The 18,903-nt window shown below is 49.6% G+C and overlaps 2 protein-coding genes across 3 annotated transcripts; both read right to left on the bottom strand.

Annotated features, from left to right (window-relative positions):
* Nucleotides 1-64: 64 nt before the first annotated feature.
* LOC308065842 (olfactory receptor 1F1-like) lies at nucleotides 65-14,461 on the bottom strand. The gene has a single exon (XM_080392363.1). It carries the CDS (start codon nucleotides 2,935-2,937, stop codon nucleotides 2,026-2,028), a length of 912 nt encoding a protein of 303 aa, XP_080248489.1. The 5' UTR covers nucleotides 2,938-14,461; the 3' UTR covers nucleotides 65-2,025.
* Nucleotides 14,462-15,463: 1,002 nt separating this feature from the next.
* Nucleotides 15,464-18,847, bottom strand: NME6 (NME/NM23 nucleoside diphosphate kinase 6). Of its 2 annotated transcripts, XM_080392367.1 has the most exons (5): nucleotides 18,689-18,847; nucleotides 18,468-18,570; nucleotides 18,310-18,349; nucleotides 17,696-17,856; nucleotides 15,464-17,429 (listed from the first exon to the last, which is right to left on the bottom strand). In XM_080392367.1, exons 1-5 carry the CDS (start codon nucleotides 18,776-18,778, stop codon nucleotides 17,263-17,265), a joined length of 561 nt encoding a protein of 186 aa, XP_080248493.1. In that variant the 5' UTR covers nucleotides 18,779-18,847; the 3' UTR covers nucleotides 15,464-17,262. The 2 variants fall into 2 exon arrangements, with proteins under 2 accessions (XP_080248493.1, XP_080248492.1); XM_080392366.1 differs by lacking the exon at nucleotides 18,310-18,349 and having other exon boundaries at nucleotides 18,468-18,825.
* Nucleotides 18,848-18,903: the final 56 nt, after the last annotated feature.

Below are 18,903 nucleotides of genomic sequence, written 5' to 3'. Positions count from 1 at the left end.
TGATTCTAGCCCTGCGTCATCACAGTTGTGGGGAAAAGGCTGAGCAGGTGGGAAAGCAGGACAAGAGGAAATATTTTATTTGTAATGTTTAAAGCAGTTTTCAGTCATAATCCAACGCAAACTGCAGCCCTCCTTTGAACCAGGATATTCCAGACTAGATGCTCAATGTGCCGCTGTGGGAGTTGGTTGTTGTCCCTTTGTGGTATGCAAATACCATCACAACAGGAATAAACTGGGGACACGCTGGGTGGCACAGAATGTGAGAAGCTGTGGGCGCACACCCCAGTGCAGTGCCAGCTGCCAGCAGCAGAGGTGCAGGGGGTCCCACTGTGACACCTCAGAGTTCAGTGCGGCTCAAGGCTGGTCCTGCACCATCCTGTGCTTGAACAACACTGTACTGCCTGGAAGGTAGTACAGCATCCCTGTTCAGTGTTTGATACTGAGAAAAATCACAGTCTGTCAATCATGGGAAAGACACATTGTGATTCAGGTTTGAAATTGTCAATTTTAATGTAAATTTTCTGGAGGTTTTTGGTTTGGGTTTTTCATTCACTGGTTTTGGTGGGGTTTTTTTTCTCTGAAATAACTTCCTCAATATTTTTTCTTCATGCAGTTCACCCTTTATTTCCTGATGTTCCTTTCCAGGGGGCTCTCCTGAATGGGCCTTATTGTGGCACACTCTCTTACATATCCTAGTGACACTCGGAACTGGGGATGTTTCAATACTTTTACAATCAAGAAGGGTGTAAAGCAAGTAAAGCTGGATGAGAGGTTGCAACCTGTTTGGGTAGGAGCAACAGGCCATCCCAACACATGTGTTACAGGAACACTTTTTCCCCTGAAGAGTAAAGCCAGTGTGTGTTGTGCACTAAGAAGAACTGGCAAACCGCTCCCAATAAACTGTGCACCTCATAGGCCAATTTTTTTGACTCTCCACTAGTTTTTTTGGGGAACAGACTGGATTTTGCTGGGTATCTCTTGGTAACTGAGCTATGGATGGGCAAGTTTTGGCCCCTTCCCCAACGTGCCCCTCTGTGGCACAGCTGCAGGCATGCACCTGCACACGCAGCCTGTGCCAGCATCCCTCCCCACACAGACCCTTGCACTGGTGGCTGGCTGCTCCTAGCTTCTGCTGTGGCGTTGGACACTGCTGGCCCTCGTGTACCTGCCTGCAGATTTGGCCAGCGGTGGGATTGCCCCATCATCCATGCGATCGTTTGAGCTTGGACCCAGCTGCAGGGCCCCTGCAAGAAGAGGTTAAGCTGAGGTGGTGCCAGCTGGGCAAAGCTGGCTGCCCCACGTCACCAGCCAGCCCTCAGTCACTATCATCCACAGCCACACCACTCACAACAACTGCATTTTGATTTTTTTTATGACTATAAAGCAAAGCAAGCATTTCTGGTGAGGATTTAAGCAATGCCAGCTCACAGCTTGGTGCTGATAAAGTGTTGTTCGACCAGAGCACTGAGGTTGATGGGTGGCCTGTATAAACTGCCGGCTGCTGCACTAATGTACAAAATGCTACAGAGCTTTCACGGCAGCCTGGAGAAACCCAGCAGACATCAGACTTGGTGCCAAAGCATGTGTAGGAGGAGGATGGTGTGACAGCCCCTTTGCAGTGGCCAGATTTTTCAGTGCAAGACGCTGCCCCTTGTCCCATGCAGGGCCTGGCTCAGCACCTTGGGCAGCCCCAAGGCAGAGCCCAGAGCCTTGCTTGGGGCCAGCACATGTCTGGTGCCATGTGAAATCGCCTTTTACAGCATGCCCTGGTGGCAGCATAGCCGCAGCTGGTCCTGTGCTGAGCTCAGCACATGACACTTGCAAAATAAAGACATAATCCTGGAACTGTAGCCTTCTTCCCAACTGGATTTTGCTGTTCTGCCATCAGCGATGTGCTGAGGGTCAGACAAGTGATGGCAGTGCCTGGGCAGGGAGCCCTGAGCCCACTGCTGCTGTCAAAGGTTTCCCACAGACAGGCGGTGCCGCACCAGGGTCACCCCAGCACTGTTGCAGCCCTGGTATTGCTCATGCATTGCTGCTTGAGGAGCCCGGCGCACCCCAACCCCGCACAGCCTTCCGCAGGGCCCCCCGCACCTCCCGGTTGCGGAGGCTGTAGATGAGGGGGTTCAGCATGGGGGTGACGATGCAGTACAGCGCGGAGACCAGCGTGTCGGCTTCCGGCGAGTAGCCGGAGCTGGGCCGGTTGTAGTTCAGGTTGGCCGTCACAAAGTACAGGGTGATCACGAGCAGATGGGCAGAGCATGTGGAGAAGGCCTTGTGCCGGCTGGTGGCCATGGGCATCCTGAGGATGGTGACCAGGATGCCGAGGTAGGAGACAATGATGAGCAGGAAGGGGCTGAGGCCCACAAAGATGCTGGCAGCATGGAGTGCCACTTCGCTGGGGCGGGTGTTACTGCACGCAGCCTTCAGCAGTGGGGGGACGTCGCAGAAGATGTGCTGGAGCCGGGCAGCCCTGCAGAAGGAGAGTCTGGAGGCCAGGAGAGTGTGCACAGCTGAGTCCAGCATCCCCCAGAGCCAGCAGCCGGTGGCTGCCACCACACAGACACCCCAGCTCATGGCATGGGTGTAGTGCAGGGGCTGGCATATGGCTGCGTAGCGGTCGTAGGCCATGACAGCCAGGAACGCACACTCGGCCCCCGCGCACGCCATCAGGAAGAACATCTGTGCCAGGCACCCGCAGTAGGAGATGGTCGCCTGCGGGCGCAGGGCGTTTGCCAGGATCTTGGGCACTGTCACTGATGAGTAGCACATGTCCAAGCAGGACAGCTGACCGAGGAAGAAGTACATGGGACTGTGGAGGTGGGGATCCAGGGACACAAGGGCGAGCATTGCGGAGTTCCCCAGCAGTGTGGCCAGGTAAATGGCCAGGAAAAGAACAAAGAGGAAGGGCTGGCCATGGGAAAAGCTCAGGAGCATGAACTCTGTCACCCGAGTCTGGTTCTCACCTGCTATGGGGCCAGCTTGGTTGGTCTGTGGGCAGAAATGAGCACTGTGAAGAGGAGGTGGTGACTGTGAGCCAGGGGACTGGAGCACAGCCACCCACAAGGCAAGGGTGTCACTGGTACAATGGCTTTGGTCCTATCTCCATAGTTGAAAGCATCCTGTGCTGGGATTTCACAGACACTAGGACTTTAGAGTCCGGAGAGCTGCCATACAGTTTTGGATACCTGACTGCAAAAGAATCACACAGAAGAAACCAAGATCGGTGTGCAGCTGGCCTAACCCACAGCTCCTGGGTTCTCCTGCCAGCCCAACCCTCTGTCTTGATGAGTATACCAAGCATGTCTGTCTTTCCCTCCTGGCTGCTCTTCTGGTGACTACATGCTTCCCTGCCCCCGGAAATGGTCACATCATTCCTTAGATGCCACAGCCACCAAGCACGGAGCTGGGGATGGGGCATCACCCTGTACCAGTTAAAGGAATTTTTTTTCTTTATTCTGTCATCTGCTCTGCTATTTTTGGGGTGCTTTGCTCTGAAATAACCAGCACTTTAAAAAGCACAGCTTCCATCTGAGGGTGACTCACCGCATGGTGTTTGTCGAGCCACAGGTGAATTTAAGCTATCAGGGGTCTCCACTGGCCTGGGTCTCCTCACCTGTCTTCCGTCATCCTATTTCAATTTTTACCCCGACACAAGGGTTTTGCTGACTGGCATGTGAAGCTACAATCACCATGTCCACATGGTGGGTGAGGCATGGGAAGTAGTTATTGCTCATAAACCTCAGGCAAGGACTGTTGAAGGTGGTGCTTGTGGCCAGGGCTATGCTGCCCACCGTGCCAGTGCCATGAAGCCAGGTGCTTTGGTGTGTAAATACAGCCTGGTGCAGCAGAAGAAATGGGGCTGAGAGAGAGCTTAAAAATCACCTGCAATCACCTTGTCTTAGGGTGAGGATCTGTCCCAGCCAGCACTTGGCATGGGCACACACTGCACTGAGCCAGCCTGAAACCAGGGGCTGCTCTTGGCTGGGTGAGGAAAAAGATCCGGAGAGGCTTAAGCTCATGTATATGACGGTAAGGGGGTGAAGAGGGCTGGAAAGCACCAGGGCGCACTGTGGCTGTGTGGCAATGCAGGGCACTTTGGGGAACTACAGGTGATCTTGGGGCTGTGTGTAATAAAATCCTCTTCTCCCTGTGAAGCTTTTTCTTTGGCTTCATTGGATGGCCTCAGTAGATGCTAACACGACTGTTCCTGACTCGGAGACTAAAGTCACTGGCCAGTGTACTGGCCATGGCTGAGCAAGTGTTTGCCAGGAGCTGCAGTGGGACCAGTGCTGGCTTCTGGGCAGGTTCTCACTGACAGCACTGGGGGATGTCTGGGGTGTGAGGGAGGATTGCACATCACTAACTCAAGGATTTTGTTCCCTGCTATTATGACTTGGAAATTGTACGCTTTGAAACAAGGCCTGCCTGCCTCAATACAGGGCACCTGTGAGCAGCTTTTCCTTACAGGTAACTCTGACAAACCTCCTGTGGTCAGAATTCAACAGCATTCCCAGACAAGACAGCAATTCATGTTACTCTCCATTTACTAAACATTAAAGATGCCATATGATGGCTATGCAGGGGCCATTGCCATTATATAAGACCAAAGTGAATATGAACAATAACAACTACAAAAAAGAAAGCATTTCCTTCCTCTTTATAGATGTGTTTTTGGTGACTGAGGTCAATTTTTATGTCTCTTCACAAGATTAAACAGCATGGTTAAATTTTGGGTTGGTAGGCTGGCTTTGCACCCATTAAACTGTTTTTAATTTCTCTGTTCAAAGCATGTATCAACATATCAGTCACAATTTTTAGATGTTGCGCTATGAAGAATTCACTGCTGCTGTTGGGGAGTTATTTTATTATAGCTACTTACCGCAAGAAACTGTCAAAGCACTGTTAAAAATTGTGTGCTTTGTTCCCTGTTGGAATTGCTTGAATGCCAGCTCTGTTTTATTCATAATTTTCAAGTCTTTCTGTTCCAAATTAAGGACCCTCTGTTGTAAGTTTTATCTCCTTGCTTCTTCTTGGACACTGTGATCAGTGTCTGCTGAGTAGAAGAGCTAAATTCTGATTCATTTATCTTTTACTCTCTGTTTTTTCACCTTTGTTTAATTTTTTTTTAAATATTGAGAGGGAGACCTTCAGTCAAAAGCTTTATTCTTTGCCTAGCATAATGACATCCAAACTTGTTACTCTATCTTGGCTGTGGGTGCTATAAGGCTGAGAAACCACTGCCTGGATGAGCTCTCCAGCAGTCTCCCAGATCAACATATTCTTTAATAGTTGCTGGGGTTTGTTTTATTTGTGTTAATTATGCATACGTTGGACAGGTACATAAGGACTCTACCATCCAATATTCTGGAAATCTCAAACTGTCTCTCTTCCTCCAGCCAGCCCCCAGCCAAAGCCATGTGCATCTTGGTGCAAGAACAGCCTGACTTGTTTGGCCAGGTGTTGCAGCCAGGAGCAGGCACCTGAGCAGGGTGGGAGCCGGGAGCGACCACAGCAGTGTTCCCTGGGAATCATCTCCTGTCTCCAGCTGTCCCTGTCTGCAAAGCTGCACAATGTGCATGTTGATCTGTATAAATCCAAAATTATGTGTTGTGAACTTTCACAGCGCTAAGGCAGTTGGTTTTGTTAGGGCAGGAGTGCCGCCATGGTGCAGGTGTGAGAGGGAAGGCTCTGTCCAGGACCTCATTGGATGCTTTCACTACGGACCTGCCAGCCAGAGGCAGCGGTGTGCAGACAGCTTATGGTGAAGCTGGCACCAGTGAAGGTGGGGACCTGCCTGTTACACAAGAGGAACAGCGGACCTCAGGAATCAGAGTGATAAAAATAAGAATAAATTTAATAGTAGGAGGTTAGGCATATAAAGGTTAGTCATCTTTTGTGCTCTGAACTGGGGCTTAACACTTGGAAGTAAGAGCAGGTGAGCAAGAGGTGTGAGAGCCCACCACATGCCATCAGTGAGCCCTTGGTTTGATGTAGGTACACAGCGATGACATGTAAGTCATCGTATTTGCAGCAGCAGCAGGGAATTGTTAGCTCCACTGCGGGAGGGACGGTGACTTGTGGAGAGCTGCAGGTGATACTCTCCCCATGCTGACAAATTCAGGCTGGGTTAGGAGTGGAGCTACAGGGCTGCAGTATAGCCATTGGAGTCATGCAGAGGAATGACCCTAATTTTTCACTGTGGTCTGGAAGAATGTAGCAGCCAGTGGACACAGCCACATGACAAGAAATGCCAGATTTAAACCCTTTGTCCTCAGACACCCTGCACACAATGAACTAGGAAGACATGGTAGGAAAATCTCCCTTTCTTCCTCGGACTGCACAGGAATGAGCCTTGACAGTCTCCACCTTGCCTCAGCTCCTTTCCTCTCTCTCTCTCTCTCTCTCACTTGCACTGAAGGCAATTTCTCATGGTAACTAATGATTATCCAGTATTTCCTAGTGCAGCTATACCTTTGCCCACCGCTGACCGGTCCAGAAAGGCTGTGGGGGGTGCAGAGAGGGAGCACTGGTGCCAACAGTGCTAAGGAGGCAGCTGGCTTCTGTCACTCGCCCTGGGAGAGGGAAGGTACCCCTGACCTGTGCGGTGGTGGTACACTAGCCTGAGACCCAGCTCAGCTCCAGCAGTCTCTGAAGCAGGGTGCCTTACACTGCCATTCTGCACTTGTGCATAGCTCCAGCGTTTTGGGGTATATTATGTTATCCCTTCCTTCTACAGAAGGCCAGATGTGCTCCATGCCCACCCAGGGAAGCCAGCTGCTCTTGCAGGAGGATGTCGCTTTCCTCACCAAGCCACCACATCCCATCTGCACTCAGGTGAGCAGACCAGGAGCATACAGCCATGGGAGGTAAGGTCCTGAGCCTTGGGTATGGTCCAGTCCCAATTTGAGGTGATGGCTGGACTGAGGGAGCCAGCAAAAGCACAGGATTAATTTCTCCTGAGAAGGACTGGACTGTTTTGTTCGAGGCATCACCAGCAACCACAGCCTGCTTGCATGCCCAGACCACCCAGAAGCCCTGGGTCCCAGCACTGGCTTTGCCCCCAAGCAGTGTGCCAGTGGGGACCCCTCTGAGGGTCCCACCATCAGTGAGGCCCTGTCCCACCACATGCAGCAGTCCTGCCCTCCCAGCCCTCCCTTACCTCCATGTCCAAGAGCAAACAGTGGACGGCATCCAGAGCTTGGTAAGAGGGAAAAACTTACAACATCCCCAGGTGCTGTCCAGTTTGTCTTACCTGCATGAGGAAAAGTCTGTGTGCCCTCAAGGCTTGTGAGCGGAGGAGAGGCTTTTAACCCTGTGAGAGCCCTGGGGGGAGAGGCTTTTAGAGTTAGCTCCTGTTCAGTGGCAGGAGCAAGGAGACAGCCTGCACAAGTGGGACCTGAGCCCACAGGACAAAGCCCTCCTGGCACAGGACCCACCTTGAGCTGCTGTTCTGCTCCAGGCAGAGTCCAGACCAGCCAGAGCTCTCTAGCCCTGGCTCCTGCTCCAGCCCCTGCAGCAGCTCTGGGGGCACCTGGATTGCAGCACATCTGACCACGTCAGGCACCCAGGGCCATGGAAGGGCGGCTGGCGGGGAGGCTGGGAGCTGCAGTCCCTAAGTCTTTCTTTATGACCCTGTTTTATCTGTTGCAGGGCTATGAGGTGCCTAACACTGGCTAATGCCAGCAGGGAGGCAGCAATGAGAAGGGCTTGGCTGTGCCTGCAGCAACAAACCTGTGGGCAACACGGCCGTAAGGTGGCTGCATGGCATCTGCACCGCAGCCCTGCTCTCATCACCTCCAACCACCCGGGCCAGGCTGTGCCGGGCTCTCTTGGAGTGGAGAGTGTGGTCCAGGGGACTAGGAGAGAACATGGCCATGGTGGGACTGGGATCCAGCAGCAGCTCTGGTTGGACTTAGTTAAGGCACCAAGTAGAGTCCTGTGAGCTCTTGAGGAGCTAGGCAGCAGGATTACATGGGTTTACACAAGGTGAATGCTGCCTGCTCTGAGCCTGGAGCCATTCCTGATAGCAACAGCAGGTTTAGCTGGAGTTTACGTAATGCTATGGAAATGCAAAGTGGGAAACCCAGGAAATTCGAAGACTGGAACAGGGAGCGAATGTGGAGATCAAGGCTGAGATGGAAGTATTGCTGCAGCAGGAATACAGCACTGCTTTATTGCAATTTTTTTGCAACCTCTCTTTTCTGATGATCAGGCAATAGGAACTGATCCTTAATAACCTCTGTATCTGAAATTTCAAGAGCTGAGGAGCTGAGCAGTAACATCATTTGAAAAGCAGGGAAAGCACAGGCAACAAGCCTACATGGGAAGGAATACCCTGTGTGGAAATTCAGCATAGATGCTAGAGGGAGCTGCTACCTCAATGTGGGGGAAATTCATGCCAGAGACGACGTCTGAGGCTGTAAAAGATGAATAGCAGCGATTATGAGCCCTGTAGGTGTACAGAAGTGTGTTTTCAGGGAAGCTGGGCTGACAGGCTAGAAGGACCATGACAACGTGACTTTGTGGCACAACCATTTGCTTTGAGTTTACAAAATTACACCTTTCTTTTGTGGCAATGATGAATATTTGTTTCATACAGAAACTCAGTGGCACATTCCAATATAACCTGGTGACTCTCCCAGGATTCTGGATGAAGGCACGTGCTGGCAGTGCTCAGAGAAACCCCCTCCCACACTGATATTTGAAATAGGGCTTTGCTGAGACCATCAACACTTGGCACAAATATTAAAATACACTGAAATCTTGCCGGATGCCAGAAACTTGGTATTCAGCTCTGATAATCCATGTCCATTTTCTGTGGCAATGTCTTCAGGACAGACTTTAGGAGAACAAATATCAATGTTTGCATCTTCTGCTGTCTCCTGAGGCATATCAAATCTAGCCTTGGGGATCCAGTGAGAAATCAAACCTCCATGAATTTGTGATGTGTTAAGGCAGCTAGCTGGGTTTTAAACCAAATGCCTAAATGTGGGTATGCACCCACAAGGATTGGGCCCAGTCCTGTAAGTGCTCAGCACTCCTGGAAATCAGGCTCTTAACTGGGTGCAGGGCCCTTGCCTTCTCCAAGCATAAGTGTTGCGCTTTCCAATAAACAAGTGTACTGTTGTAAAACCAGGAACTTCTCCAAGTCATGTTTCCCTATTTTTTTTTGAGAGAGATGTGTTTTTCCAGCTCAAGGACTCTTAAGCAAAACCCACCGTTGCTTGTACCACAGCTCAGTACAGCAATACTGCCAGCTCGCTGTTACTGGGCTCCACACGTGCACAAATATTTCCTTTGGACAGAGACAAGAAAACTGGTGCAATTCGTGGTGTTCAGGGTGGCAGGAATCTGCTTGCTGGATCCAACCCCTACCCAAAGCATGGTCAGCTCCACAGACAGACAGAACTGCTTTGGGCTGTATCCAGTCAGGTCTGGAAAACCTCTAAGGCCAGAGATCCCACAGCCTCTCCGAGACCCTGCTCCACTGCTCGGTGATCCTCAGAGTGACTGTTGTTCCTCACATCCAGGTGGAAGGAAACATCTTGAACCTTCAGCTCTGAAACCTCTGGGGGTTTTGGTTGATGGTAAGCTCAATGTATGTCAACAACATGTCCTGGTGGCCAAAAGGGTCAGCTGTGTCCTGGGGTGCACTGGGCTAACTGGTGAAAAGCAGTGATTGTCCCGCTAACCGTACCTCAAACGCTGTGTGCAGTTTCAGGCTCCACAATGTGAGAAGGATATAGAAATATTAGAACGTGTCCAAAGGAACACAATGAAGATGGTGAAAGGAGTAGAGGGCATGACTTACAAGGAGTAGCTGAGGATACTAGGTGTGTTCAGCTTAGAGGAGACTGAGGTGACCTCATCGCTGTCTGCAACTTCCTCACGAGGGGCAGTAGAGAGGAAGGTGCTGACTTCTCTCTGGTGATAAGAGAGAATGGCTTAAAGCTGTGTCATGGGAAGTTCAGACTGGACATTAGGGAAAAGTTCATCACTGAGCGGGTGGTCAAGCACTTGAACAAGCTCTCCAGGAAAATGGTCACGGCTCCAAGCCCATCAATGTTCAAGAAGCTTTCAGACAATGCTTAAATATATGGTTTAACTTTTAGGTTGCCCTGTGTGGAGTCAAGAGTTGGACTCAATCACAGAATCACAGAACAGTCAGGGTCAAAAGGGGCCTCTGGAGATCACCTAGTCCAACCCCCTCCTAAAGCAGGTTCTCCCAGACCAGGCTGCACAGGGTCACATCCAGGCAGGTTTTGAATGTCCCCAGAGAAGGAGACCCCACAGCCTCGCTGGGCAGCCTGGTCCCATGTTCTGTCACCCTCACAGTAAAGTTCTTCTTGATATTTAGATGGAACCCCCTGTGTTGTGGTTTGTGCCTGTTGCCCCTTGTCCTGTCACTGGGCACCCCTAAAATAAGCCTGGCCCCGTCCTCTTGGCATGAAGATGCCCTTAAGACTTTTGTAGACATTGACAAGATCCCCTCTCACTCTTCTCTTCTCCAGGCTAAACATACCCAGCTCCATCACCCTTTCCTCAGAAGGGAGATGCTCCAGCCCCCTCATCCTCTCTGTAGCTTCTGCTGGCCCCTCTCCAGCAGCTCCCTGTCTCTCTGGAACTGGGGAGCCCAGCACTGGACACACCACTCCAGATGAAACCTCACTAGGGAGGATTCCCTCCCTTGCCCTGCTGGCCATGCTCCTCCTGATGCCCCCCAGGGTCCCAGGGGCCTTCTTGGCCACACGGGCACACTGCTGGCCCAGCGGCAACGTGCTGCCCATGAGACCCCCCAGGCCCTTCCCCGCAGAGCTGCCTCCCAGCAGGTCAGCCCCAGCCTGTGCTGGTGCACGGGGCTGTCCCTGCCCAGGGCCAGGACCCTACACGTGCCTTTGCTGAACTCCATGAGGTCCCTCTCCGCCATCTCTCCAGCCTGCCCAGGCCTGGCTGAATGGCAGCGCAGCCTCTGGTGCGTCAGCCGCTCCTCCCAGTTTGGTATCACCAGCAAACTCGCTGAGGGTGCCTCTGTCCCTTCATCCAGGTCACTGATGAGCAAGTTGAACAGGACTGGACCCAGCACTGACCCCCGGGGAACATCATGAGCTACAGGCCCGCAGCCAGACTCTGCGCGTTGATCTCAGCCCCCTGAGCTCTGCCGTTCAGCCAGTTCTCAACCCACCTCAGCGCCCACTCGTCCAACCCGCACTGCCTGAGCTCCCCTCCGAGGGTCTTGTGGGAGAGTGTCAAAAGCCTTGCTGAGGTCAAGGCAGAAACATCCACTGCTCTCTCCCAGTGGTCCTTGTGGGCCCCTTCCAACTAAGAAAATTCTGAGTCTATGAACTTGAAACCTCCTATCTGAATTTTGCCTGCAGCCTCTCAGCCTCCCTCCATGTCCCATTGTGATGAGCCTGACATTCTTTTCTTGATAACCTCCCTGTAGCTACCAGAAGGCTGCTATTTGGTCCCCCCAAAGCCATTCCTTCCGCAAGCTGAACAAGCCTCAGCTTGTTGATATGCCTCAGGAGACAGCAGAAGATGCAAACATTGATATTTGTTCTCCTAAAGACTGTCCTGAAGACATTACCACAGAAAATGGACATGGATTATCAGAGCTGAATACCAGTTTCTGGCATCTGGCAAGCGCATTTGTTCACTTTCTGATGGCAGACCCTGGCAGCAGCCCCAGGGTCACTGCTTTTTCCTGGCCAACTTGTACTCCAAAAGCAACAAGGACAGTCTTTCCGGCCACCACCGAGCAGTACTTTTGCCCAATGACCACCACCTTCCTGGACAGCTGTGGCACCTGCTGCCCCAACTCCATTTCTCCCTCTTCCTATGGCCAGCTCCATCCTGCTGCAGAGGCAGCCCTCCAAGGCTTCTCGCCCAGTCTTGGGCATCAAATCTGCCCCAGGGGCCAATTAGTGCATTTCAAACAAGGTGCTTTAAATAGAAGGCTGAAGTTTGAGAGATAAGTTTTCTTGTTTCCAGTTTGTCTCCTGGGTACCCACTCCCCACAGGCTTCTCTCCAGAGGAAAGGCCACTAGGGTTTCAGTACCAATTACCAAAAGCCTAAAGCACTTCACTTCCTCACGCAGCATGTTTTTGTGAGACTTGTAAACAAGGCACAAAGTGGGCTATTAAAAGTTTGAGGCAATAACTTTGAAGCTGTTTACATGTGCTGTAATCAATTGCATCATCATGAAGAAGCAGAATGAGACATGGGGAAAGAACTTGTTTGTTCTAGAGACTTCCCATCTCTGTCTGAAATGTTCACCCTCTAGACCAGGGGTCCTCAAACTTTTTAACCAGGGGGCCGGCGTGCGGATGAAGTGGCAGGCAGTCATCTGCAGCTGCTTGGTTTCCCCCCCAACCCCCCGCAGGGTGGGGTGGGGGGGGTCTGTAAATACTGGGGGCTGGATTGAGGACCCTGGGGGGTTGTATCCGGCCTGCGGGCCGTAGTTTGAGGACCCCTGGTCTAGACAACAAAATACACATGAAGTTGTTGAAGTATTAAAAGCAGAACAAGGTAAATAATTTAACAGTGCTTCAGCAGTCAATACGAAATACCTGAATGAGAGTAAACTTTATGGAAAACCTAAGTTATTGCAACAGGAAATACAAAGGTGAAGTTCCACGGCTGCTCAGAATACCGATGGCGCATTCTTGCACAAATTCCTGCTCTACTCACAGGTACCACAGCAGGTGCTGCAGCTAAAGCACATTGGCTGGGGCCACAGTGTCTGATCTAAGCACCTGGACAGACATCTCACAATATGGAGCTGGGCCAGGGTTTTCCATGGAAGTGCGTGTGTGTTACAGTTTTAGATATAAATTTGGAGGAATTTATATTACAATACAATATTGGAGGAATTTAGCAAGGGCGCTTGTGGCAATGCCAGAGCTCAAGATGTCCCTGGGTTTGTATCGTATGCCATCTTGGCATCTTCAGTGCCACACTTTAATTATAAGCTACAGGGACTGCTTCGTTGTTTGAAATAATACATGAATCTTAACTATGAATTATCTCCTGGAGAGAAATAGGCCACTAAGAAGCTGCTGATGCAAAGATTCTCTAGAATCTGCTGTTGCACCCGAGACACCTCCACTACACAACAGCTACATGAAACCTGAAGTGACTGCAGCAAACTGCAGCTGCCACGCCTGCCCTTCTCCTGCTGTTTGTGAATCACAGAAATCACAAAGTGGTCAGGATTGGAAGGGACTGCTGGAGACCATCTAGTCCAACCCTCTGCTAAAGCAGGTTCACCTAGAGCAGGTTGCAACAGAACTGCATCCAGGTGGGTTTTGAATGTCTCCAGAGCAGACTTCACAACCTCTCTGGGCATGCCTCCCTCCACAGGTCTTCTGGCGGAAAAATCCTGAGACAGATGACTACCGAGACATTTTTATTACCTGTGTCACAGGACTGGTTATAAAGTCTCTTTTGCAAGAGGTCCAATTTGCCATTGAAAGTCATATGCAGCTCCATTCTCAGTAATGGAGAAAGCGTAATGCCAGGAGACATCGTTATACTTCAATCTGTCTGTACTTGCATCATGGCCCATGAACTGAGCCCAAAGCTTTCTATTAGCTCCAAGCATTTCAGTCCTTCAAGAATCCAAACTCTGTATATACAGAACAGGAAGACCAAAGAGTAAGAGGAACACCAAACTGCAGGAAAAAAAATAGATGATGACTGCTCTCTTCGTATCACAGAAAATTAACAGTCTTGCACCTTATGCCCAAGACAGGTCAAGTAGGGGCTAGATTTGGACTTATTAACCAAACCTAATCTTGGGCTCAACAAGGTAGAAGTACAGGCAAGAGAAAAATACATGACAGACTGTATTAATGTCTACACAGTGATCCACATTTGCTTCATAGGCTTGCTTGGGTCTTGCTTCTAGACAACCTCATCTACATGATAAACAGTTCAAAGCTCTGGTCGATTCCAGGCAGAAAGAGTTTTCATCAGATCCTCATCCCAGTTACTAACCTGTCCAGGACACAAACTGCCCTTGCATTCAAACATTGTTACAATAGATTCCCCATCGATCATCTAGTAATTTTGTTAGCCAGATTTCCTCTTTATTTGCTCCCCTTCCTTACAAAATATCCCAGATAAACAAAACTGGCTTCTGTACTTTCACACAACACCTAGTAGCAGAGGGAAAAAAAAAAAAAAAAAAAAAAAAAAAAAAAAAAAGAGTATTATGTTATGTAAGCAGTTGTTGAAGTTGAGTACTTAAAATTAAAATGGGACTATGTCTATCTTTTCCAGAGAAAAGATATTGTAGGGAAATTCTGCAGAAATCTGCCCTATCTCCTGAGCACAAGGAGAGGTCAGAGGTCTGGAAGCTAAGCAATTGGTGGGATAAATTATGTTAACTGGACCCTAGTATTTCTGTGAAATACTGGAGCACTTCCTCTAGAAAGCAGAAACTGTATGGGTCAGCATCCTTCAGTCTAATATTCAGAAACCACGCTTCTGCGCAAATAAACAGGCAGAAGACTTTTAAACATTAGTAAGAAGACAACAACCAAAATACAAATGCCTACTGTGCATGAGATTGTTGCAGTATCAGACATTACAAATGTAAGGTAAACCAGCATTCAGATAACTTGCCTTTATTATTTTGCAACATAATGTTTGGAGCTCAAATAAAGCAACCGAAAATCTTTATGATTGCATATGCTAGGCATTACCAAAATTTATTAAGAATAGTTTGGCTCAGGTGTAACAAAATATATAAATAAATAGAAGAATAATCAGAGGTTTCAACTTGTTCTGTAAAAACAGATTAAGGACGGGGAAGGGGGCAGCAAGAAAAGCAAAGTCAGAAAGGGTCCGAGAAATCATTTTAAATTAAAGACATTTGAAGTTACAAAACCAAAGGTGATTCACCCCAGGACCAAGAGGCAGCAGGAAGTATACAAAACAGATGCTAAGTGTCACTAGAGAAGATAAAAAAACATTTCTGGATCACTTAAAAGGAGATGGAAGAAGACTTTTGTAAGAAACCTCAAAACAGAGAACATCTGCTGTCATCTCATAAATCCAAATGCTTCCTTTGATATTAAAAGTAATTTTTGACACTACCTCCTGCATCTAACACCAAATATTTCAATACTGGATCTACCTAATAAAGTTTGTGGAACATATTTAGATTTGCAAAACACACACTTTGTCTAGGGAAATAGGACTGCACAGTTTTGACAACCTCCACTCAGGTACAGTCTTGGTGGACCAAAGAAATGTTAAAATGGACATAAAAACTGGCAGCTAAGCAATGGTGATTGTGAGCTGATAATTATTCAGCGAAAACACTGCACCACTAAGTCAGTGTTATTTGTACTTGAAATTTTAAAAGGGTCAGTTTCCCCAAATGTATCTGTCATCTCTATCTGCTATCATAATAGCAAATGACTAGGAAAAAAACACATTTAAAATGAGAAGTGTAAGCTAGGAATTATTATTTAATGACATCCCAAATTAATACCCAAAAAATTAAGCACAATATAAAGAAGAAAGATGAAAAAAATAAGTAGGGTTACTAGTTATGAGAAAAACACACTTAACAGAAACTCAGGAAATCAATAAAATATCAACTGACAGTAGCATTATGGACAGCAAGGCTTCAGACCTGTACAAATGCATACTCAACCATGAGCAGATCCACCATCGGATGCTGCTGGTGAAAATAAAAGCAGCAATGCAAAAATGCAGAAATATTCCGCAGATCCTTTTGATCTGTACCTGGAACAAAACAGTAACTGCATTTAATCTCACATAACAGTAAGGAAGGAATAGAAAGGTCGATGCATTTAATCAAGGAAGCTCTATGGCAGCACTTCCTCCAATTAAACATTTTCCAATCAAATGGCCAACATTTCACATAGCTGTCTTAAACAAGTCGGAGTAACTTGCCTTTGATCTTTGACACAATAATTCACTAGTAAATTTGACAAGAGGGAGTCAAGCTAACAAACTTCTTGTCCCAAGTACATTACAAAGGTACCTTCACCCATACAGTGCATTTGAAATTATTCAAAATAAAAGTCAGTCAGTACAACGTGGCACCTTAATTTAAAAAAACACCAAACCAGCAGTGTAAGAAGCTATTAGGGGAACAGTTTAAATGGATTAAAACTCATACAGGAACAGATCTCAAAATGTATCACACGGGAAAACATAAATAAGCATGTCAGAACCTTGCATTGTGCATCAAAACCAAGTCTTCATGCACCATCATTAATAATTTTATCAGTTATCTGGATAATTAAATGACTTGTCCATCTTGTTTACAAAGGATATGGAACTCAGTGCTTCAATGCCCAGTAAGTCTATAGGCAGTGAAATCTCCAAGTTGCCATTAAGCATTTTGTTACAAAGCTTAATGAAAAGAGCTCCTGATCTACAGCCTCTTCTGTACCAGAGTTCAAACCAACTTCTCTAGCCTTTTACTATGGATTCAAGAAATCCATAGCTTTAATAGCCACTCTACCACATTTCATCAGAACTACTGATCTCATGCCCCAGGCAATCCAAAAGCACAGAACAGAAGATCTTTCACAGGCACTGGACTACTCCACACCTTTCTGCAACTTCCCCTAGAAGTTCTGTTGCAGGCCCAGACCAAACTGAACAAGAGGACATACTGCTTTCCTCCTGAGAACAGCTTCTAACCGTGCCCTCCACCAGATGCTTCAATTTTGTATTGTGATTCGAATCTTAAAGACAACCTTGTTTCTCAGCTTGGATCCAAGAAAGCAAGGACAGAAGAGTTAATATTGACCTGCTTACAGCTGCATTTTTTTGCATTCTTTTTCCCCTCTTTTCTCCTTAAGGGACGGACTGTGGCAACAGAGCAAATACTAAGAATCTGAAGCCTTATATCAGCAAAATCAATCATATCCTAATGGGAACTAGACACCGCCTTTGACCTAACCCTTTGATACCATCATCTGTACCACTCATATCCAAATAAACATGAGGGACCAGCGAACTGCATGGCTAGTCCTCTCTATCAAGCTGGAGCACTGCTACTTGAGAGGTTTTTCTTAAAATGCCCCAGCACCTGTATGCTGCATGAATAACATAATCCAATCCCAGGTAGCACAACGTAATATGCATAAGGTCTTTCCCTCCCTCAGGCTCCTTAAAACATGCAAAGGCTCTATGTCTTGTTACGGGGCTGACCCAAACAGCATGCCTAGCAGCTACTTCCAGCTCAACAAACCATACCCCCGGGTATCTCAGGTCAACTCTGTTTCTTCATCCCTGAACACACAGTGGACACGCTTCTCAGCATTGTAATACACCTGCCCACAGCGCAGACATGGCTCTTCCTGCTGGTACCAGAGCTCTTCATTGAATTCTGGGAAGAAAAAGGCAATTTCTCTGCTGGCTGATGCTGGTGAATCTGTTCGAAAACAGAGGAAAAGAAAATGAGAGATGCCAGTCTGGCACCACAAACACATGCCCTGTTCCAGAAGGAAGGGCAGAAGCCATAAAGAAAAGCAGCAGGCTCGGTCGCACCAGGACAGATATGAGTGGAGTTTACAGAAGCAAGCAAATTAACTTTGACTCCCAGAAAGAAAAGCAAGCAAAGGCAAACAAAGTATCATCACCTACATCTCCCTGAGCTTCAGTTTCTGCTCAACACTCAGCCAAGAAGGACAGGTCTACCTGAGCCATGAGTGGTATTCCTGGTGTCCGTGAGGCCATAAGCTCCTCGGATGGAGTCTGGGACACTGTTTCGGGCTCGGAATACTTTGGTGGGTCCCATCAGGGATCTCCAGAGGGGGACAGCATTCTCATGGGCCAAGATATAAGCCCACATGGGGCCACTGAAAAAAGAACCAGGGAAGGTCAGAAGTAGATAACATTACAAAAGGGCATAGCTCCTTCATTGTCATAAATACAAGTGCAAAGAAGCAAGGAAGTGCAACTGCCACGCTGTGCTTTCTGGGAGGTGATGCAGACCTACGATGACACCAGACACTGAGCCTACAGCTCAGAAGCAAAGCATGTGCATGAACGACCTCCTCCCGGGTGACAGCACCCAAAGCCCTCGGGGATGCCACCCCGCCAAGCACTCCTGCTGTCACAGCAGAGTGGGCTCCCGGCATTTCTCCACCCCTGGGCCCAGAGCCTTCCACCTTGGTGCCACCACGGCCTGATAAGCATCATCCCACGCCGAGGCGGCCGCCTCCCGGTGCAGGAGCCTTGCTGGGGCCAAGGGTCAGGAGCCAAGCCAGCCCTCCCTCGCCGCGCCGCCCGGCCGCGGGCACGGCACGCACCTGGCCATGAACTCCACCAGCCGCTGGTAGAAGAACCGTCCTGCAGGAGAAAGGCGGCCCCAGTCACGGGGCCCTGCCGGCTCCGGGCCCGCAGCGCCCGCCCCGCCGGGCCCGCCCCGCCGTGCTGCTGCCGGCAGCGGCGGCCCCGGCCCGCCTACCCGCGTGCTCCCGGTAGAAGCGGCGGCTCTCCTCCCGGCCGCAGCGCAGCTGCTTGGCGCGCACGATCAGGAACTGGTTGCTGAGGATGGTTTCGTGCACGGCCTGCGGGCAGAGGCGCAGCGGCTGGGCGGGCGGGCGGGCGCCGCGCCGGGCCGACAGACCGAGCCGAGCCGGGCCGGGCCGGGCCAAGGCCGGGCGGTCCGGGGCACCCAGCCCTCACCTCCAGCACCAGCGGGTGCGCCACGGCGTCCGGCTTCAGCAGCGCCAGCGTCAGCTGCAGCGGCCGCCCGCTGCGCCCCACCACCGCCATGGCGCCCGGCGCACCGGTGACGAAAGAGGGGGACGCGTCGCGCGCGTGACGCACGGGCAAGGGGGAGGAGGGCGGGGCAGAGCGCTCGGTGACGCTCGGAGGGGCCCGAGGGGCCCGGGGGAGGC

The sequence above is a fragment of the Falco punctatus genome (assembly GCF_963210335.1).
Source record: "Falco punctatus genome assembly, chromosome: 6".
Taxonomy (NCBI): domain Eukaryota; kingdom Metazoa; phylum Chordata; class Aves; order Falconiformes; family Falconidae; genus Falco; species Falco punctatus.
The sequence above is the reverse complement of the archived record's forward strand: the minus strand, read 5'-3'. Positions and strand labels throughout refer to the sequence as shown.